We start from the raw sequence: 23,093 nt of genomic DNA, 5'->3' as shown, positions 1-23,093 counted from the left end.
ACAGATACATCTCCACTGTAGTCAGAGTTACACCACTGTAAAACTGGTGTAAGTGAGACCAGAATTTGCATTAATGTCCCTTGATTCTTTCTTTAATGAATCAAAAATTAGTTGTAGAGAGCACAAACAAATATTATGCTGCCTTCAGCTTTAAAAGATAGTAGTAATGCTGAAACTACAGCTTTCCAATGCTTATATGAGCCTGCGCTGCAATGAAGACAGCTGGACCAATGCTTTGTAATGGGGATTTCTCTTTTTTGTATTAAAAGAGCTATCCATTTAGGCCTTGATTTAGCAAAATTAGTGGAAAGTCAATGTGAGCAGTCATGGTTTAACATGTCCTTAAGTGCTTTGTTGATTCAGGACCTTAAGTAGGATCCCTGTCAGGGTACATACCCCCAACAAAGAAAATGAAAGACAGCAACTGCAAACACCATACTTGTTATCTAGCAAAACAGGGATCTCTTCTTACCCATGTGACAGGGAAAACATACCAGCCTGATTCTACTCTAGTGTAAATCAGGTCTAAGACCAATGAAGCGTTACACCAGTGAGAGATGAGAATCAGGTCCTTATTTTTTTTCCAGTAATTTAGTGAGACAGTTGCCCACTCATCCTGTAGTTGGAGGATTTTTGCTTCATTAACAAAAGCGTCCAGAAACATTGGTCTGGATTCTGCTCTAACTTACACAAGTTTTATGCTGGTGCAACTGACTAACGTAGAGTTACTTGTGAATTATACTAGGTTAGCTGAGAGCAGAATAATTCCTGTCTTGTTTCAAGTATTTCAATCTTTTTCAAATCCATATGCTCTGCACTGTGTATAAGAGGCTTTGGGAGCCAAACATTCCAAAGAGACAGTGCTACAATGAAAAGTCTTATAGTAATTTTCAATATATTCCTCTAATGCTATATGCCTCTATTTCCTCACTAAGGAGATTTATACTTGCAGGAATCACTTTCCCATTAAAATGTAGCCATCTCTAGGTGAAAGATAACAGGTAAACAACACACAGAACAATAGTGATGAGAAGGGAATATTGGTCAAAGCCCTACTTTTAAAAAAAAGTGTCATATGGTTTGCAATATCCACATACAGCAGACAGGAACTCCGTTTTAAAGTCTCACCCAAAAATCCCACACTTGGTAAACCACACAGTGTGATACTGGCAGATCAGCTGTCAGCTCATGCCAAAGTCCCCACATCTCAACTGAACACTGACAAATACATAGCTGGAATCAGTCTGGCTCACCTGTGTGTTAGTATTGTTAAGCCAGGTGTTAAAATGATAAGAATGTGTTTAGATTTTATTGAATGCGTCTGAGTTGTTGCATGCATTAATCTCACTTGTAACATCTGAATTTCATATTGTAAACCAATATCTGAGCGGCTGTATTGTGCACCTCTGTGACTATGTAAAACACCGACAGGAAAGAGACATTAAATTAGTGTGAAGGGCTGCTCATCAACAGCAGGTCTTACATCCTTCCCAACAGGAAAGGTCCATCAACACCAGATGTTAAGAGGATAAAATACTTTGTTGTTCTGCTCTCCCCCCCATGAAGATGAGTCATGCAAGTGGATTTCCCCCTGTCCCTGCCCCCAGATCAGCTGAGTTTGCAGCTCAGAGGACATGTCAGAAGGGGGATAAAAACCCCAGACAAAAGGAACTAGGTATCTTTATGCTGCTTGGTCTCGGGGGAAGGGGGCAGGGGAAAGGATCCCCAGCTGTGTAGCCTGAGGTAGCCCTAAAGAATATAGAGACTTTGCTGAACATAGAGGCTTTTGAAATTTAAGATTATAACTCATTTGTGTGTATATGTTTACCTGCTTTCACCTTGTAAATAACTGTTTCCTTTTCCTGTTTCACAAATCTGTATATAGTTTATTAATGAATTGGCTACAATAGTCTTTGGTGTGAGATTTAAAGTGCCATTGACCTGGGGTAAGTGACTGGTCCTTTGGGACTGTGAGTAACCTGAATATTGCTGTGATTCTTGATGTAAGAGACGATTTATCACAAAGGTATGCTCACCTGGGTGGCGAGACAGATTGGAGTACTAAGGGGACTGTCTACGGCTCCATGTTTAGGATCTTATAGTAGCTGAAGAGTTTACACTTGACAATTGGCTGGCAAACTCTAAGTATAGAATTCACAGCCAATCTGGGGTTTGTGCCCTGGCTCCTAACAATCTGCCCTGAGGCTGGTCCTCACACTCTTGAGTTGCTGCAGGCAGCGTTACACATGGAACTCAGTTTTATCTAGCTGAGATGGGCCAAAGGCTGTGGTAACACTGCCAGGAGTCAAACGCTCTGCTGCAGCTCAGGTATTTCAAACTTGATATCTAGGCCATTGAATCATTTCTTCTGGGAATGAAGGAGGAACAAGTAAGTAGGAAGAGTGCATTATTCAGTGTATTATTGTGTAACTTCAATTAGGGCCTGCGAGACAGAGTCAAACCAATGGTCCATCTACTCTGGTATGCTCTCTGACAGTGACTTGTACCAAATGCTTTAGAGAAAGTGTCAAAACCCTCAAAAACGGACAGTTATGGAGGGAGCTTCTTTCTAACCCCAGGCAGTTAGTGGTTGAAGCTGGAGTCTCGAAGCATGAGTGTTGACACATCTAGGAGATGTTTATCCCAATTGGTGATAAACTGGTTGAGAAACAGGAAAGATTTTGTAGACCTTTCTGTAGACGTTCCTCTGTTTTTGTTTGAAATTTTGAAACTTGACAAAAAAAATGCTGACCATGCCTATTCTAGTCCTTTTTTTAATTCTACCAAGCATTTCGCTTCAGTGTAACTGGTGGCAATGAATTCCACTCGTTAATTATAAATTGATCCAGATCCTCAGCTGGTGTAAATCAGAGTAGCTCTACTGAAATTAATCGAGTTGTGCCATTTACACCAATTGAGGAGCTGGCACTGTCGGTGTCTTTGTTTTTTAAAAAGTGTTTCATTTTATCAGTTTCAAAATTTGTTACTTTAACTTTTTAAACAAAACAGTCTTTTTCCACTAATGAAAATGGATTTTAAGTTCCCTATCTCCTGAGTCCTAATTATGCTTTATATTCAGCTGAGATTTAGGACTAATCATCATCAGCAATATTTAATTCAAATTTTGATCTTAAGTCATGTAGTAATGAGGAGTGTACAGCTCCACATAGGAGCTCTTGTACTAACCCAAGCAAGAAGTATAATTCCTGCAACAAAATGATGTTATTCTCAAGGGCTAAGGATTGATTGGACTAGTGTATGAAATTTAGTGTATGTAAATTAGCCAATCAGCCTAATTTGTTTTTAAGAGTCTTCTGCGTGCTAGGCACTTAACAAATGAATATGTTACAAATGTTACATCCCTACTGTGGTACTGATCATGGAAGCCAGAGACAAAACCCAAAAGGTTCAGACTACAGCAGGTCAGGAATTTTATGTTTGAATAGTTTTTGGGTTTTTTTTAAATGGAAAATGCCCTTTCAGAATTTCAGTTTTTCAGAGTTTGATCTGCAAAAATGTCAAGTTTTTATTTTTCACCCTAAATTGGAAAATTGTATCCAAAACCTCAAAAGTTTCTGTGGGATGGAAGTTCTGTTTTCCCTGCCAGTTCTACTTCCAACAAACAGATCTTTATTACAGCCTCTCAGAGATCACTCTGCCTGCACCATGACTGGATCCAGCATGTTACACTTCTCAGTGTATGCCATGACTGGGTATCTTACAAGCAGTGTCCACTACAATGAAAACAGGTCCCTGATGTGAAGGATTTATCTGAGTCTACAACGACAAATTCTGCTGTCCATTACACTGGAGTTACTCCAGATCTACAAAGGAGGGAATGCAACAAAAAGAAAGAAGTTATTGAGTGGAGATGCTCAGTATATCTGTTAGTTCCACTGTTTGTTTGGTTTTCCTTATTACTGTCTATTTTGTTACCACATCTTTGAGCAGAGAACAGGCTTCCTATAGCTTTTTCTTTTAAAGAGATGGATACAACATAAGTGCTACTTAAAAGAAAGTCATAACCTGTTACTTCTCCATTGTAAATCCAATCACAACAGGGACCACCATCTTTCTTACCAAGAAGGAGGACAATTGGCAAACGCACACATTTTCTTGTCTAATTTATGAAAAAATCAATCTATATTTTGTGTCATGTGAATCGGCACAGACATCTGTGCTGTGATAGAGAACAGCAATCCAACTCTGATTGCAAACAGAGGCACATATGCAGCCCAAGAGGGAAACAGAATTTTCGTCACAACATATTACTTTTAGGTATCTTTGTCTTATGGTTATAGATCTGTTCAGTTGGTGGATTACCAATGGAATGACCTAGAGCAACATCAAATCTGCAAGTTTTTGTTCCAAACTGTCTGTTTTTAATGTCCTTTCAAGATGCCAGGGCCATAGGATAATGGGTAGGATTTGCTAATCTCCTTGGCCAGTAGCTCTATCTTTTTAGTTCTGGAAAAAAATTCTTATCTTCACAAACATAATATTTAATTATAGTGAATTTAGGACCCACCCTGTGCAACAAGGAGTTCTCAATTTCCATTAAGTCAATGGGAGTTCAAAACAATCCACATTTTTACAAGAGGCTTGAAGATGTAGCAATAAATGGGATTTAATTATGTGCTTACAAAAAGAAAAGGAGTACTTGTGGCACCTTAGAGACTAACCAATTTATTTGAGCATAAGCTTTCGTGAGCTACAGCTCACTTCATCGGATGCATAAAGTGGAAAATGCAGTGAGGATGTTTTATACACACAGACCATGAAAAAGCGGGTGTTTATCACTTCAAAAGGTTTTCTCTCCCCCCCACCCCACTCTCCTGCTGGTAATAGCTTCTCTAAAGTGATCACTCTCCTTACAATGTGTATGATATTCAAGGTGGGCCATTTCCAGCACAAATCCAGGGTTCAACAAGAACTCTGAGGAACAGTGGGGGGGGGGAGGGGAGGAAAAAACAAGGGGAAATAGGTTACCTTGCATAATGACTTAATCACTCCCAGTCTCTATTCAAGCCTAAGTTAATTGTATCCAATTTGCAAATGAATTCCAATTCAGCAGTCTCTTGCTGGAATCTGGTTTTGAAGTTCTTCTGTTGTAATATCGCAACTTTCATGTCTGCAATCGCGTGACCAGAGAGATTGAAGTGTTCTCCGACTGGATTATGAATGTTATAATTCTTGACATCTGATTTGTGTCCATTTATTCTTTTACGTAGAGACTGTCCAGTTTGACCAATGTACATGGCAGAGGGGCATTGCTGGCACATGATGGCATATATCACATTGGTAGATGTGCAGGTGAACAAGCCTCTGATGGTGTGGCTGATGTTATTAGGCCCTGTGATGGTGTCCCCTGAATAGATATGTGGGCACAGTTGGCAATGGGCTTTGTTGCAAGGATAGGTTCCTGGGATAGTGGTTCTGTTGTGTGGTATGTAGTTGCTGGTGAGTATTCGCTTCAGGTTGGGGGGCTGTCTGTAGGCAAGGACTGGCCTGTCTCCCAAGATTTGTGAGAGTGATGGGTCGTCCTTCAGGATACATTGTAGATCCTTGATAATGCATTGGAGAGGTTTTAGTTGGGGGCTGAAGGTGACGGCTAGTGGCGTTCTGTTATTTTCTTTGTTAGGCCTGTCCTGTAGTAGGTGACTTCTGGGTACTCTTTTGGCTCTGTCAATCTGTTTCTTCACTATGGATGTAGAAGCCCTCTACACCAACATTCCACACAAAGATGGACTACAAGCCATCAGGAACACTGTCCCCGATAATGTCACGGCAAACCTGGTGGCTGAACTTTGTGACTTTGTCCTCACCCATAACTATTTCATATTTGGGGACAATGTATACCTTCAAATCAGCGGCACTGCTATGGGTATCTGCATGGCCCCACAATATGCCAACATTTTTATGGCTGACTTAGAACAACCCTTCCTCAGCTCTCGTCCCCTAATGCCCCTACTCTATTTGCGCTATGTTGATGACATCTTCATCATCTGGACCCATGGAAAAGAAGCCCTTGAGGAATTCCACCAGGATTTCAACAATTCCCATCCCACCATCAACCTCATCGTGGACCAGTCCACACAAGAGATCCACTAGGACAGGCCTAACAAAGAAAATAACAGAATGCCACTAGCCGTCACCTTCAGCCCCCAACTAAAACCCCTCCAACACATTATTAAGGATCTACCACCTATCCTGAAGGATAACCCAACACTCTCACAAATCTTGGGAGACAGGCCAGTCCTTGCCTACAGACAGCCCCCCAACCTGAAGCGAGTACTCACCAGCAACCACACACCACACAACAGAACCACTAACCCAGGAACCTATCCTTGCAACAAAGCCCGTTGCCAACTGTGCCCACATATCTATTCAGGGGACACCATCACAGGGCCTAATAACATCAGCCACACTATCAGAGGCTCGTTCGCCTGCACATCTACCAATGTGATATATGCCATCATATGCCAGCAATGCCCCTCTGCCATGTAAATTGGCCAAACTGGACAGTCTCTATGTAAAAGAATAAATGGACACAAATCAGATGTCAAGAATTATAACATTCATAATCCAGTCGGAGAACACTTCAATCTCTCTGGTCACGTGATTGCAGACATGAAAGTTGCGATATTACAACAGAAGAACTTCAAAACCAGACTCCAGCGAGAGACTGCTGAATTGGAATTCATTTGCAAATTGGATACAATTAACTTAGGCTTGAATAGAGACTGGGAGTGGTTAAGTCATTATGCAAGGTAACCTATTTCCCCTTGTTTTTTCCTACCCTCCCCCCCACACTGTTCCTCAGACGTTCTTGTTAAACCCTGGATTTGTGCTGGAAATGGCCCACCTAGATTATCGTACACATTGTAAGGAGAGTGATCACTTTAGAGAAGCTATTACCAGCAGGAGAGTGGAGTGGGGGGAGAGAAAACCTTTTGAAGTGATAAACACCCGTTTTTTTATGGTCTGTGTGTATAAAACATCCTCACTGCATTTTCCACTTTATGCATCTGATGCAGTGAGCTGTAGCTCAAGAAAGCTTATGCTCAAATAAATTGGTTAGTCTCTAAGGTGCCACAAGTACTCCTTTTCTTTTTGCGAATTCAGACTAACACAGCTGCTACTCTGAAATATGTGCTTACAGTTAAGCATGTGTTTAAGTGCTTTTTCTGAATCGGGGCTCTAACAGGCAGCTAAGCTGTGCAAGGGCTCATACACATCAGCTCATTCTCAAGATATGCCAATTCAATCTCATTCTGATGTACTCCAGCGTTTCTTAACAATGCTGCTCCAAAGGATTCACAAGGACACCTTCCCTACAAGGTCAAGTGAGCCATCTCCATAACTGTATACCTGGCCTCCACCTGCCCAGGAAATGAAATAATCCTATTGTCATTCCTCAGCTCAGTCTCTCCACACTTAATACTGAGCACTGCCTCGAAAGCTTATGCTCAAATAAATTTTTTAGTCTCTAAGGTGCCACAAGTACTCCTTTTCTTTTTGCGGATACAGACTAACACGGCTGATACTCTGAAACCTGTCATTCCCCTCCTAGATCATTCTATCTTAAATGGGCACTGACAGACCAGAGGGGATTCTTTCTTTAAAACTATCCTGAGGAACAATAATTTATTAGTTTGTGCACAATCTAGAGGGCTGAGCTGACTTTAAATTCTACTTTTAAAATTGTGTTATTTAACCACCCAGTTTGAATAAAAGGGATTTAAGTAGCTGTGATCTCGGGGGGCGGGGGGGGGGGAGATTCCTTTTTAAACTTTTATAAACTGAATTTTTTAAAAAAAAAGTTTAATGGTAACAGGGCTTTAACTGGGTAAGGAATGGTGTCCCTAGGCTCTGTTTGTCAGAGGGTGGAGATGGATGTCAGGAGAGAGATCACTTGATCATTACCTGTTAGGTTCACTCCCTCTGGGGCACCTGGTATTGGCCACTGTTGGCAGAGAGGATACTGGGCTGGATGGACCTTTGGTCTGACCCAGTATGGCTATTCTTATTATTCTTATATTCACATTTTTTAGCCCATGCGCTGTTTACTGTCTACTTTGTATTAACCAAACAGCAGAGTGTCAGATGAGCCTCAGCTCTTAAAAGCTAATTGTCCAAATGTTAACCTGCAGATCAGGAGAGATCAAGGTACTCTTTTTAGGGAGAATTGTTACTTTTCCATACAAGCCAAAGTCAAGATCTGGTAGTATAATAATCCCTTCCACAGCAGCTGCTGCTGTCTTGCGTCTCGAGATGGGCCCGAAACAAACCTGGAACCCCTCTGAAATTTGGGGTGTTTGAAATTCAGTCTAGGATCCTGCCTGGATTTTGTAGCTTGAGACTATCTTTACTTCCTTCACATAACTCTCCTTTTACTTCCAATTCCAGTGCCCGAAAGCCTTAGTTCTATGACTGAACCCTATCACTGAGGGGGCACCACACATAACAGGGAGTAGATCTTTAAGACAATACATTCAAATGCAGCATTATCTGAGGTAGATTAAACTGCACTAACATCTATTTCAGAAGAAAGATGTTCTGACAAAAGTAACCATGGTGCGTAACTTGAAGAAGCAAATCAAAACCAAAAAGAGACATGACTCTAGAGCAGCAGAAAAAAATGTTTGGACTAATCCTTGGCCATCTTAACTGAGACTCTAAAAAAACAAAAAACAAAACAAAACAAAAAAAAACTTTAATTAAAGTGAATTCCCTACTTTGCAAACTGGAAGCACCTAGCCTGGAAAATCCTTCCGGTGTCTATTCTTCCTAGAGTTCTTTATAGTACAGAAAGAATACATGAACTTCTGATCTTTAGAAAATGTATGTTCCTTATTCCTGGCCTGAAAATGCATCAAAAGATAGACAGAGGGGATGCGGGGAAACTGTCTGAAAATTACCTTTCTCCCTAAAGCCAATTTCAAATGTCAGATTTTTTTAGGCTGCTGATTGTACCCTGGCTCTTAAACAACAAAGCATGTTGTTTCTTTACATTTTCCCAATGTTATTGAAGTGGGCGCTTTCGAGAGCAAAAAATAGCAGAATTCTCCCTCAGAGTATGTGAGCTGAGCAATGAGCATCCAAGCAATAGATAATCTTCCCAGACAACAGGGGAGTAAGAAAAGCTGAAAATAATAAAGATTTTAAATATCTGGTCCCTCGGCTCTTATGTAAACTCTTCCAGTTCTAGCTGAACTTTTCCTCTATTGTAGTCTGAAGTGTCTCATCACCTATTCCACTCCGGCCTTTTGGGCCTTAATTATCTGAAAAACATTCTTAATAAAATCAGAAATACTGCCTTAAAACAATGCCAATTCAAAATAATGCCTCAGATCAAACCCTTATGCTACCATGAATACTGTAAGACATAGGAAGCCTTACTAGGATCTCCCCCCTCCCTCCCCCTCCATTTACAATCAAGTCTCCTGGGTACTGAACAAACCCAGAAATGATAAAAACTTCCAGCCACCAGAGGAGTGATTTATGTAGTAGTAGTAAAACTTTAGGCTCTGGGTAACAACTGCCCTGTGCTCAGGTTCTGCTCTGTTTAGAAATATGAAATGCAATATGGGACTGTGGTGCTCCAAACAGAACTGGTAGCAAAGAATGTACTGAAAATATCTAGATTAAAAATTATCTTTATAAACCTGACCATTCACCCTTGTGTTTACAATTATCTGTGTAAATTTACATTGATTTCAAATTGTCACATTAGCATGGTCATGTGCGTCCACATGTGTAAATAAGCTCAATTTATTCTGCTGTACAAACAGTAAAAAACCTCTGCACAAATGCACTCGTTTGTTGCCAGCAATCCATCTAACAGGTCTGTTTCTTTAACAGATCAATTGTCTACCATGTTTTATCATCACAGGAGAACAGGTATTTATTACATAATGGGTTCCAGTAATAGTGCACACTGCAATAAATGTGAAAATATATAGTTTCAACCAATCTTTCTTCACACATCATCTCTTTCAGTGGGCTCCAGTATTTCCTAAGATCAACGGCATTGCTGCTTTGATAATTAACATTTTAGAAATGGAGCCTCACAGAAATCAAACAGCATTCTCTTCTCTTTAATGCTCAACATCTATAATTCGCCCTTCAGTTTCAACAGGAGTTAGCATTATTCTTCATTGTACAGATATGTTGTTTTCTGCTGTTAAACAGCTGTTGTGCACCACCCCAGATATGGCTACATTTCAGTGGCAGGTGAATTAATTCCTGCTATATGATCTGTAGAGCATTTTGAAATGAATCAACAGAATCAACATATAAAGTGCTATGTAAATCACCACAATAACACTTTCCCTGTATATAGCCCCTTTCATCAGAGGATTTCAAAGTGCTTTCAAAAAGTGGGTAGTATTAGTCACTTTTTATATATGAGAAACATATATAACATACAAACATGTATATGACCATGAGGGCCTGTGTTTCCACTTGTTATTCTGAACCTCCTTTTTAATTCCTTTTCCTTCAAGAAGTCTTTCTGCCCTGTCATTAACATACATGTGTGCACCAGCTTACTGTTCATCAGGAGGCCAGTGTAAATAGTTCATTCCAAAGCTATTATTGGGGGTGTGCTGATTAGATTGATGTAGGTTATGTATTTAGTCCCCTCTTCCAGCTACCACCATTATACATCCAGCCCAACGTGGAAAACTCCAGATCAGTCTTGAGGGCTTACCCTAGATCTCCACTCAAGCAGCACATCACAGTTGGAAATCAATGTCCTGAACCTAACAATGGCCCATTCACATTTCATGTGACCTCCAGCTGAGTTTTATTGTCATTTAACCCTAGCAAAACAACTTCAGATCAATTGCATAGTTCCACCTGACTGGCTCTTGACTGTCTCTACAACCCATTTTTTGGCATTTTAATTCTGTTCTGTTGTTCATTGTTTAGCACCCTCATTCTCTTGAAGATCAAACCTACCTGGTGGTGAAAAGGGAGATGCATTGTCATGCTCATTCTCCTCCTCTTGATTTTCCACAATGATGTTCCCATTTTCAATATTTTCACGTTTCCCATTTTGAATCGTTTTGCTCATGCCATTGGCAGAGTGGATTAGTCGCTGACGCTGCACAGGAACACAGACCAAAGAAACCAATGTAATCTTTGAAAAACTCTTAACTTTGCTAATCTTGTTTACCTGGTCAGCTCTGTTCTTTCAAACCCTACCACCTTGGAAGCCCTGATCAAATTCTCAAATGAATCCTATTTTAGCACCGAGTAATGAACATGGCTCACTTGGAAGCATTTCTCACCTATGGCTTCAGGCCTCAAGCCAGGAGTTGGGCTCATACCCAGCGGTGATGCTGCAGTGCTGTACTGTCAGAGGTGCTGCACTATCAGAGGTGCTGTCCTTCAGATGAGACATTAACTTAGGTCACTTCTGCCCTGCTCCAATTCCTTCCCTACCCCATCCCTCCCAGGTAGAGTATAAAGATCCTGGGACACTTTTCAAAAGGGTGAGGATTAGCCCTGCAGCATCCCTGGTCTGATTAAACATAAGGGTTTGCCCATTGCTTTTTTGGAGCACATGTTGCTATGCTCACTGGACTACAGTAGCTACAGTGGTTGCTATTCAAAATAAATATTCACCACATGATGAGAGCTGAGACACTGCACTAATTCCATACAGTTTGGAAAGGCATGAGCTGTGCTATCGTAGGTGGAATGATGCAATAACTATCGGCAAGTGCTGTCTTTTTAATGGCAGCTGCGCCAACTCACTTGAAAGTGCTTTACCATACCTTGAACATCAAAGGTGCTGCCAGCATGTGAAACAATTCTAAACCTAATGTAACTGAAAAGGGAACTGAAAGTAGAGAGAACTCAAATCCACAATACATTGCCAAAACTTTGGTGGTTTGCATACAGTGGAACCCACATCCAAACCACCTCTGGTTTGGGGTTTAGTTTTGCAAACTAAAAATACCAGCTTTCTGGCCATTTCACGATTCAAAAATACTTTCTTATGGATCAGCTAATTGGCTGGAAAGCAACCCAGTTGCTACTAAGTGGTTTAGCTGAACTTCTCCCACTCCTTGTATTGCACCAGAGAGCTGACTTTCTAAAAACATATTTGTGTATGGTTGTTAGTTGGATTTTCCCCCTCCCTCACCCAAACATGCCAAATTTCTGCTAAACTGCCATGGGCTGTTCAGTGTTCTATAGTCCTGGGAGCTGTGTTATCTCCCCTAGGTTACTGAAACTTGAAAGAACCTATTTTTCCTATACTTGTAAATCCCAAAATAAAAAAGGCCTTCACTTGGACTTCAAGTTACTCAGAAACAAAGGATGAAATCCTGGCTCCACTGAAGTCAATGGGATTTTGCCATGGACCTTGTCATTTGACTATTCTCAGGACTTTTGCTGCAAGGTTATGTGAAAGAGTCTCTCGTGGTGACAACATGTTCACCAAGGGCTAATCTGAGCCTGTCTGAAGAAAACGTCCCTTGTGAAAAGTCTGATTTGCTTTCCCATTTGTTATATATAAAACTCAGGACTGTAAAGATTAACGCATTAGGCAAATGTCTGATGTTATTTGAAGCTCTGTCCAACTATTAAAACAATTAATAAGGTCCTATGGTTGATTTATCTATTATGTTATCTTCCCTCAGTTCACTACTCTTATAAGTGCTCAAATGCAATTCCGGTGGCTAAAGGGAAAAAAAAAAATTCTTCTAACAAGAGGAGCTTCCTAATCTTTCTTCCCCTTGTACCTTCAAGGGCCCCTCTTCCATAGTGACATACCCTTCAGTGAAAAGGGCTTAGTATGACTCCTATCATCCTGTCCTAGGCACCAATCAGTATAGTCACTAGAAAGTGACTTAAGTCTCCGCTGCCCTAGGAGCTGAGTTGGAGAGTCAACTTGTGATTCCAACGCCAAAAGCATCACTATAAAAGAACACGGAGTGGAAAAGAGGTCCTTTGGCAAACCCCCTTCAAAGCACTCGTTCGTTATTCTCTTAGTGAACTTACCTCGTTAATAATGAGCCTGCTTGCCATCCGCAGTCTGGTTCTGGGTCCAAATTTATTTGTAATCATTATTCGTAAGCCAGCTTCAGGGAAGCGGAATTTTGGGGGACTGGAGCAGATGATCTCATCCACCATTACCACAGGGTTTTTGCCATATTGCTGCTTTCCCTTCACTAGTGATCACAATGCCAAGAGTTAGTTGGGAAATTCATTTCATCAGGCTTCCCTTTGCCTAGAGTTGCCCCATTGTGACTCATGCAGGGGATCACATTTACCTGAATTCTTGAATTTGCTAGCAACAATCCCACAGTGTTTCTTGAGCTGCACAAATCTGATCATCATTGGCTCTCCCTTTCTACCTGATTCAGATCATGTGTTGAAGGGGGTTTTCACTATCTTGAGTGGATATACATTGGTATGGGTCTCATCTAGCCATTCATCCTGGGCCACCATTTTTCTTTGTTTACAGACCATCACCATTCATCATGGGTAAGCAAGCTTTGCACAAACCACCCACAACTGAGAGAGCATATACAGCTCTTTGAAAACGGTAATGCTATCCAGTTTAAGGTGCTTAGCAGCTGTGCAGCCTGTTGCCTCTTCTAGAGGCCTGTCAGGGTCCCTTAGTGTTGGGTTCCCAGTCCCTGCAGAACTTCAATTTAATTGAATAGAATATTATCAATATCTTTAACAATATGGGATTTCAAACTATTCAAATTTAACACTATTACTTCGGGATAATTGTTATAATTGATCCTTTAATACAAAGGAACTTTAAAATTATACAAAGAGTTGTGGTACGGTATTACAATAATAAAAGGCACTATATTATACTAGGAATCAATACAAGTGTAATCAAAGGCTTCTTAAACTTAACAAATCCATGCAAGTATTTCCATAAATGCTACAAACTACACATAGCAAACACAGCAAGGCTCAGCAGACAGGAGACATACCCATGTGCAGTTAGAAAACAGGGCAAGAAGTATGCATGTGATTGAAATAAAAATTATCCCCTGAGTAAGGGGGCGGGGGGAGAGAAAACAGCATTCTTTACTGTTTGAGTTATTGCCTTTTTTTTTTTTTTTTGACAGCAGGTTACTTACATTAAGAGGAACAGAATTTAGGAGGCAAAAGTGAAAGACAATCATTAGTGCATAGTTTCAGCCAGGAAGCAAAGGAAATTTGGGAAAACATTCAACTCAAACAAAGGAATTAGAATTGGTCTGTCATATAAATGCATAGAAAGCTACGTAGTTATTGAGCCTACATCTGTTATTCACTCCAGTGATTAAATATTTTTGTTTTTTCAGGATGAGGTCAGTTTCAACATACATGTGCAAACTACATCATCTATTGCAGCTCTGCAGCTTGTAGCATCTTCTAACACATACGTTTTGGGATCTGAGAACAGATCCTCCCATTAACATTCACCCCCCAAAAAACCCCTGGGTGAGATTGTAAATCACCAATACACCCCTTTACCCTCCTGTGCTTGAGCCTCTTGGTACTGGGGGAGGCAGAACTTTACAAGACACTGTTTTGTGTTTCATTAAAATGAGGCTTTTGGTGAGGGCATGGTGCTCACATGAGACACATAAAGGTATCTTAAAGTTTCAAAAGAAAACATGTTCTACTCAGAGGATCAGTTAAGTAGCTTTGGCCTTGCAATTTAATGTACAATGAAGGATGAAACTAGGAATAATTTTATATTGGGTGAAGGTAAAGCAGCAATTATCCTCCCACTCCCAATATCTTCAGCCAGATTTAATGGAATATTGCAGTGGATGCAAAATAAGGAGCAGTGCTTTTCTGAAGCCTCCCTAGGAAGTGATTGCACTGAGGCTATTTTTCCTGTGAAGCAGTGTATAGCCAAGATAGCCTGAACACTCACAGTTGTCATCTGACTCTCATTTAAAAGGAGACTCAACCATAGCAGCCTAACATTTGCTTTAGTCGAGAAAAGAAATGTTTGACAACAATCCTGGTAAAGAAGAAAGCTCGGATACTTTGATTTAACGTAGTCCTGCTAGACTAGCAGCTCTCAAGTGAGTTTCTCCAGTGACGTCTCCAAAGCACTCCTTGATCACGCAAGTTGTCAGTGAAAACACCACGGAAGCACTGCAGTCACAATGGAACTAATTCTAGGAGCACTAATGAGATTGTGGCAAAACATGCTCAGGTCAGAATAGGGTGACCATACTTTCCCAAAGGGAAAATGGACATGGCTCTGGGCCAGCCCAAGGCTCCTCGTCCCCACACGGGGCTGGCCCGAAGCCCCCTACCACCTGCCTGCATGGGGCTGGCCTGGCCCAAGCTGCTCTCCCGAACCCTCCGTCCCTTCTGCTCAGGGCTGGCATTGCTGCTCTTCCACCTCCACCCGCACATTCCTCCATGCCCCACTAGGGATTGCGACCCACTTTTTTTGGGCAAAACTGGGCATTAGTCCAGTTTTCTCTTACCAGCTGATGATCAGTTGGCAAGAGAAAAATGGGACAGATGCCCAGTTTTGCCAAAAAGGTTGGGATGGCTGAGACAGGGCTTAAAAAAAGTGACTGTCCCAGCCAAAACAAGATGTATGGTCACCCAAAGCTGGAAGGACCTTTGATGAATTACAGGGTAAAAACCTCAGCATTGAGGTACAGTGCACAGATTATGGGTGTATGAATTACTGCAGCCCCAAGGCTGACAGCACATTTATTCTGCCTGTTTTTCTCTTCAATCTGATTCCATCTGCTTCTGGAAACTCATGGCCCAGCTCCATATGGTCCAGATGGGTTCCATTTCACAAAATGGCATAAAAGTGGTTTTTACAAAAAAAGGAAAAGCATTTTCTGCAACTCCTTTGTACATCCTGCAAGGGAAATATCCTCCAGCCATGGTATTTTCTTTTCACAAATAGGCAAACTTTCTGCTCATCACTCAGGATCTGATGCAAAGCATACTAGAGTCAGTGGAAAAACACTCGTTGACTTCAACAGGCTTTGGATCAAGCCCTGTGGCATCTAACCTGTGTTCAGTACAGACTCACACAACACACTCTTAGCAAGAGTTTTCTGTTACCAGGGAGGAATCAAACCCATGCCATCTGAGGGGAATGTGGGTCAATATATATAAAAAAAGCCCAGAGCACTGAGCTACAGTGCCTGTACTTTTAAAATGGGAGCATTATTAACAGGAGTACAAATCTTTTGCCTTCACTTCTGTGTGTAGAACTCCTCCTGGAAATGGAATTTTTCTCAGGGTGAAAAGCTCTCTGTATGAAAATCCAGTAATGGAACCTTTTATGTTTCGCCAGTGGAAGCTCTTGAAAGTAATAAAATGTATGAGCATCAAAGGCAGCTGTACAGTATGTGAACCTCCCTTTTATCTGCACCTACAGTAACAGAATTCACATCACCAGTATGAAGAAAGTACCTCACTGAGAGCAGCTGTTCTTTGTGAGAAAATAATCAGACTTGGTATGTATGGTCAGGAGCAGATTAAGGTCAGATCCAGCCCATTGAACCCTGAGGTGGTGTAGCAGTGGATTCTGAAACTTGTTAGCCACAAGTAGGAGGCAAGGCAGCAGGCCAGCCAATGGCAGCCTCCCCACGCCCACTCCCCTCCCCCACACACACCTGAGGACTGTTGGCAGTACCTGAGGAAGATGGAGTTCAACTCAGGAGGAAGCGAGCCAAGAGCAGGGCAAGGTAGACGCAATGTCAGGGCAAGTTCTTGCCCAAGAGGAATGAGGTGCAGCAGGCAGCCATGTGACTGTCTGTAGGAGAAGGATCTTGTTGCCTGATGCCTGAAGTTGTGAGGCAACCTGGATGAAGCACCTCTCCCACTACCCAACACAGTTCCTTCTCTGTCCCCTCATCTTTATCCCACTCGTGTTTTCTCTTCCTCTCTCACCCGAGGCAGGTCCACTTCCTTCCCTTTGTCCACTGTCCCCATGGTAATGTCCATTCCCACACTATCCCACCTCTGATTTCTAGTGGTGGTTTGGTTTCCCATGTGGTCTCAGATTGTGCCTGAGGATGAGGAAGGGGAGAAGCGTCAGATATAGGGAGGGGGTTGGCCTCAGATTTCAAGACAGCAGAAAAGTTAACAGAGAAGAAATCTGTTGTGGGGAAAGTTTGAAGAGAAGGAAATTTGGGTGGATCTACGCTATTTTTAGCCTCCTTATGTAATGCCTCTGAGAAACTCAAAGCACTTTACAGACATTAATTAGTCCTCACAACATGCCCATGAGGCAGATAGGGGTAAGTAACTATTCAGTATTATTAGCCCCAATTTACACAGTGGCTAGAGAAATTGAAGCTTAAAAAATGTGTATGACTTGGGTAAAGTCACACAGCAAGATAGCATCCGTACCAGAAACAGAACTCAGGCTTTTCAACTCCTAGGCCTGCATTCTAACCATCTCCCTGGTGGAGCAGACCAACCTCAATGTTCCTTGAAAGGACTCTGACCAATTAAGTGATATGCAGCGCTGCCCATCTTTTTGTCATATAGGAAGATTATTCTCTAACCCTGAGTAAATCTCCCATGCATCCAAGAGAGAATGGATAGTTCACTATGCAATAGTCCTTCTGTTACCTGAAGATCCAACATAAAGAAGAATCATAATACTTGCTACAAAGTGATTTTCTCTTAATCATGCCATGGCTTCATATAAAAGATGAATTTATTTGATTATTAATATTTATACGGCAATAGTGTTTATGACCCCAGCTGAGACCGGGGCTCCATTATGTTAGGCACAGTACAAAAACATTGTAAAAGACAGTGCCTACTCTGGACAGCTCCTAATCCAAATACACAAGGTAGAAAAGGGGAGGGGGCATATTCATATTGCAAGTCTGCAGTGAGGTGGATTGACCCAAAATGCATTGGGCAAACAGAGCCTTAGCCCACCTCTCTTATACCACTAGCTGCCCTTTCCAAATGCTGCCCACATTTCAAGGAGATGCAGCTTCCTGATACTTGAAGTTGCTTGCAAATAATGAAGCAGCAAGACCTGACTAGCCAGGAAGGGCTCAAGGAGTGAGAGGGGCTGAGCCTCACAGGCAGCAAGGACTTAGTTCTTCAGACAGGAGGGGATATAAACAGCAGACAGAAGGAAATGCAGCAGAGCTGAAAGATTCTAGAAGAACAAACATGCTGACTCCCTCATGCTGTAGTGGCAGCAGGAAACCATATTCCCCTTTCCCCCCAACTTTCCACATCTGTTTAGGAACAGATCTTGCTGTCCTAGTATTCAGACACAACCGCACATTAGGATGGTTCCTTTTGCCACCCTGGCCATCACACCCCAATGCAAGTTTCACCTACTGCCTGGAACTTAATTCTTACACATCTTAAAGTGAAAATTACCTTCTGCATTCACAGCAAAGAATATATTTCACTTATGGTTTTATAACTCATTCGCCTATTGCTGAACCAGAGAGTGGAAGACAGCAATGCTGCAGGTGTACCAAGTAGCATGTTTCCATCACCTCTAGAAGGAAGTATGATTCTCAAAGGCTTGGCTGCACTGAATTTGTCAACTTAACCCAATAAAAATGTCATTGTCCTTCTTGCTTAAGGTTGAATATTATCACTGTTTTGATCACCATTGGAAAAAAAAAAACCCACACTGTATGTCAACTCTTTGTCCAACTCCTGTCTGCTCAGCCTTACCTTTCCATAGCAATGGCATGGATGGGTCATCATAGCTTATGTCATAACATTCATTACCATCTTCCAGCTCATTGCTGACGGTGTTGCCATTCCCAACGTTCATGCTTTTGATGGTGAACAACTTTTGCATCTTCACATTGTACCTGAAAGTGCAAAAAGATGGTCTCTGAGACTCCTGGATTGTTGGAATACTTCTCCAAACTCCCAGGCTGATGCAGTGTAACCCAGCCCACAAGGATTATTTTTCGACAACTAACATTACACTAGGAAAAGCCAGAGAGTATCAAACTCAGTACTGCAGGAATGACTAAGCTTTGCCCACCTGAAGGCCATTTTATCAACCTGACAGAAGAACAAGGACTGCACCTAGCTTGCAGGCTGCAGAAAGCAGGTTTAATTCAGAAATAAGTTTCATGGAGGACATTTAGCTCAAGGTGAAGCATTGCACGCTGGATGTGAAGCCTCAGAAGTCTTCATGTCTATATCGAAGAGCATGGCTGCAGCAGCTACAGAATAGCATTTGGCCCCCAGGACAAGTTTTGGACATGCTCAATCTACATCAAGGGATCTTGAAGCACATCCTCTGTATACTGAGAGGTTTCAGTATATACAAGGGGCTCTTCTGTCCCCTAAGAATTTAGTTTGTTCCACCTCATGGGACATTAACTTTATGGGGTTTCTAAAATGTACTGTAAATATACAAGCAATTAGATTTCAATGGCGTTCATTTAAATGTATGTCAGACACAGATGCCACATTGCATATACCCCTTCCTCTTAATAAGGGTTTCACCATAACCTCTTCACGTTCTGCAGGCTGTAACAGTACCATTACACAGCAACTATTTTTATGACATCAGTCCTGAGCTGCTCTTCTCCTTCCTTAAAGGATTACCTCCTTATCTCTGAACCCTTATGAGCAGCTTTCCGATTTAAATGCCACCGTTGAGGAAGTCATTTAAAATATTTATTTCACATCATAATGCATGTTATCACCCTTTTGACAGAACTGAGAGGGAAGGATTTCTGTTGCAGTGAAAACTGCCAAGCAATGAGGTCTTTATTTCCTGGGGAAAGAGGAAAATAAAGCCATAATCAGGCTCTGCATTGCCAATGAGCTGCTCCAATGCAGATGCAATGTCTTTGGGGGTTGGCTTTGTGGGCTAGGGGTCTGTCTACACTGCAGTCAGGAAGTATGACTGTAGCATGTCTAGACATACCTGAGCTAGCTTTAATCTAGCTAGCGTAACAACAGTAATGATGATGAGGCAGCGGCTCGTCTATTCGGGGTCCCAGGTGGGCAGGACTAGCCTGTACTACCATGACTTCACGGCTATTGTTACTTGAGCTAGCTATGATCTAGCTAGATCATAGCTAGTTTGGGTATGTCTACACGTGCTCCAATCACACCTCCTGATGGCAGTGTAAATATACCCAAAGACATACTCACTATGCAATGGACTTTTCAACAATGCTGTGCACCAGCATACAAGAGCTCAAGGTGTGATTCTCAGGAGGATTCTCTCACCCTGTTGACTGACCGGGACAGCACTGTGGGGACAGCTGGCTAAGCCCCACCATGAGAAAGAATCCATCCTATACTGACCTTTCTGGCTGACCTAGTAGTGGTGCTGATGGGCTCAGGAAGGCCCTAGTGTTGAAGGGGAAGTTGAGGTCAAACAGGAGATGGTTTTGGTGGGCACAAGGGAGGAGTAAATGGGAGGGCGAGAGACAAAAAGGGGGTACCGACTTCTCCATCTCTTCAGCTAAGAAGACTATACCTCGTCTCCTCCCAGGGGAAGGATGATTCATAGACTCTGAGGAGGAGTGAGGGTGAAAGATAAGGATAAGGGCATCAATACATGACAAGTCTGGCAGGGGATGTTCTTGTGGTGAATCCATGCTCAGCTGGCTGCTTGGAGGCGCCTTAACATGGTCACTCCACAGAGGTTACAAAAACCAGGACAAACTGCTGGTGTTTGTAAAACTAACAGGGATGCTTGGACAGGGCTCTAGAACAGGAAAGTTTCCAACTGCAAGGACCCACAGTTACTGATGGTGGTAAAACTGGGAGGGCAAGAGCAGCCCTCCAGAAAAAAGCCTCTAAAATACATTTGTGTCCTGTTTTACCCATAACCTCCATGCTACTTTACAGTCATGGAGCTAGAGAATCCATTTTTTTGACCTTTCCCCTCAGCCACCTCTTAGACCTGCTGTGCCCTATTATACAACAAAAAATAAACATCCAAAGATTTGCTGCTGTCTGCAGTACATACTCCAAGAGTGTGTTGATCTAGTACAAAAGTGGGGGATGTAAGACAGGGAAATCAGATTGTTGGAATTCTCCTCAGCTGGAGATCAGAGCATGATGCAATGCCAGAGAAACAATCACCAAATTACAATTAAAAAGCACAGAGAGAGGAGAAGCACTTACTTCATGATAAGTATGTAGAAGAAGTACATAACGATGAGTATAAGGCTCTCCCACCTCAAAGAGAGAAAAGGCAAGGAAAGAAATTAGTAGGGTCATGCATGCTGCTGTAATCTTATGGTATTTTCAGTAGGAATGTGCCACGGGTAAGCAGTATGGGAAGTATTCTCTGCCTTTGTGTGCTTTGAATTCCCAGTGGTAACATTAGAGGCAGTTTCCAGGGCCCAAAAGAAGCAAAACTCCTTTGGGATTTGAACACCATACATATTATGTATATTTAACTTCAACATTTTAGAACTGTGCTAGAGCTATGGAAGACAGAGCTGCACCATGCCAGAAGCAGTGACCAGAGCCATTCCGTCAGCAGAGCTCATCATGCACTCTGGAGTGGCTCTTACACCTTCTTTCAGGAGATGCAGCTTCTTCTTCCGCAGATCCAGGGTTGGCTTGTCAGCTGGGGTGGGGAGGGGAGTAAACGAGGGGAGGGACTATGGTATGTGGCACCTGCGCTTGGTGCAGGTGTGTAAGGGGATGAACGTGCTTCCTGCACCCTATACCACACCCTGTGTACTCAGGCAGGAACACCTGGGGGTGGCTGTTAATGTTTTCTGGTTATTAATTTTTCCTTTAGTTTTCACTATTTATCATACAAAAATACTAATTAAAGACAGAAAGTGGTATCTCCCCTGGGACAAATCCAGTGCTCACTCACACCCCATTGGCCTCACTGCCATTGCACAGGGTGTAAGCACTGAATTTGGCTAAACTGTGATTGTAGGTACTGATTAGTGACATGGAGAACACACTAATTTGAGAAATTAACAACACAACTTACCATACTATTTGCTCATCATTTATGAACTGGAAGAAAAAGAAACAAATTGACCATTTCTCCAGTCCCCCTAAAAACTGGTCAGCTGCACTGTACAGCAGGCAAAGAATCTTCACAGAGGCATATTTATTTATTTGCTATCCTGTCATTTCCAACCTGAAGCTACTGGAGCTTTCTCCTTCCTACTCTTCCCATCCCAAACCTTCTATAGTACTGCTGTCAACACTGCAACACCAACCCTACAGCCAAGATTTGGGCCTTTCTTAAAGGCTGCTGTTAAAGTCACTCAGCTAAATGATGCATGAGAGATACACGCACATACACTGCATATGTTTGAGAGTGAGCAACCATGTGTCTGGAAGACAGGTAGGGGGCTCATAAAACAGTGGGGTCTCCTATTTTCCAAGACCAAAGGCATCAAGTCCTTTCAAAATTAGCTCCAGAATCGCTTCTCCAGCCATGCAGCCACACAACTGGGCTGTCAGAACAGCAGGTGATCCCAATTTAACTCCATTTTATGCCATCCCTGTGGTTGAATGGGCCATTGCTGTTCTATTTTTATTATGAATAAAATAAATTAAGATGACTCTTCCCCATATCTGCTACCAAATAGTTAAATATAGAAATGTAAGAGTTACTAACTGCTTTGGAAAAATATAATGGTCATTTCAGCTATGCCCAAACTTTGCCGACTAAACTCTGCCTGTACTGGCAATTTACCTGTGTGACAAGACTAATGTGTACTGGAAACTGCAGATAACAGCCACCCTGCCTCTTTAGTATGGTGTGCAGTTTCTAGATCCCAACATGCTCCAAGAGAAGCTACTTAGATCAGAATGGAGGGCTGCAAGCTGGGACCTGTAGTTTCTGCAAGGGAGTGCTTAATTTGTAATGAAAGCGGTGCTGGGTCTCAAGCAATTTTTTCACTTTAATAACTGACATGGCAAGCCCAGAGGTGCCAGGGCTATGAACTGCCAAGCCTAGAGGTGCCAGGGCTCAGCCATGGCATGAATTAAGCACCACTCTGAGGTATACCGTTGGTCGGGTTTGCAGTTTTATGGGCTGACTTTGGTTACGGGTGTATTTGAACATGCCAGCCTTATTCCAAAGGGCTGTATGAAGTTCTTCTATTTGAGCCCTTACTCACCCT

General features: G+C 42.1%; 1 protein-coding gene across 2 annotated transcripts in view; it reads right to left on the bottom strand.

The window, feature by feature from the left end:
- Positions 1–23,093, bottom strand: part of SLC24A4 (solute carrier family 24 member 4) — a 138,977-nt gene that overhangs the window by 13,198 nt on the left and 102,686 nt on the right. The window contains exons 8-12 of one of the 2 annotated variants that reach the window (XM_048853350.2): positions 21,947–21,972; positions 21,115–21,168; positions 18,682–18,824; positions 13,018–13,187; positions 10,966–11,110 (exon numbers count right to left, since the gene is read on the bottom strand). In XM_048853350.2, the coding sequence (XP_048709307.2) occupies positions 10,966–11,110; positions 13,018–13,187; positions 18,682–18,824; positions 21,115–21,168; positions 21,947–21,972 (538 nt within the window). The remainder of the gene's footprint in view (positions 1–10,965; positions 11,111–13,017; positions 13,188–18,681; positions 18,825–21,114; positions 21,169–21,946; positions 21,973–23,093) is intronic. The other variant, XM_048853351.2, reaches the window with a different exon arrangement.

The sequence above is a fragment of the Caretta caretta genome, chromosome 6, assembly GCF_965140235.1.
Source record: "Caretta caretta isolate rCarCar2 chromosome 6, rCarCar1.hap1, whole genome shotgun sequence".
Classification (NCBI taxonomy): domain Eukaryota; kingdom Metazoa; phylum Chordata; order Testudines; family Cheloniidae; genus Caretta; species Caretta caretta.
The sequence above is the reverse complement of the archived record's forward strand: the minus strand, read 5'-3'. Positions and strand labels throughout refer to the sequence as shown.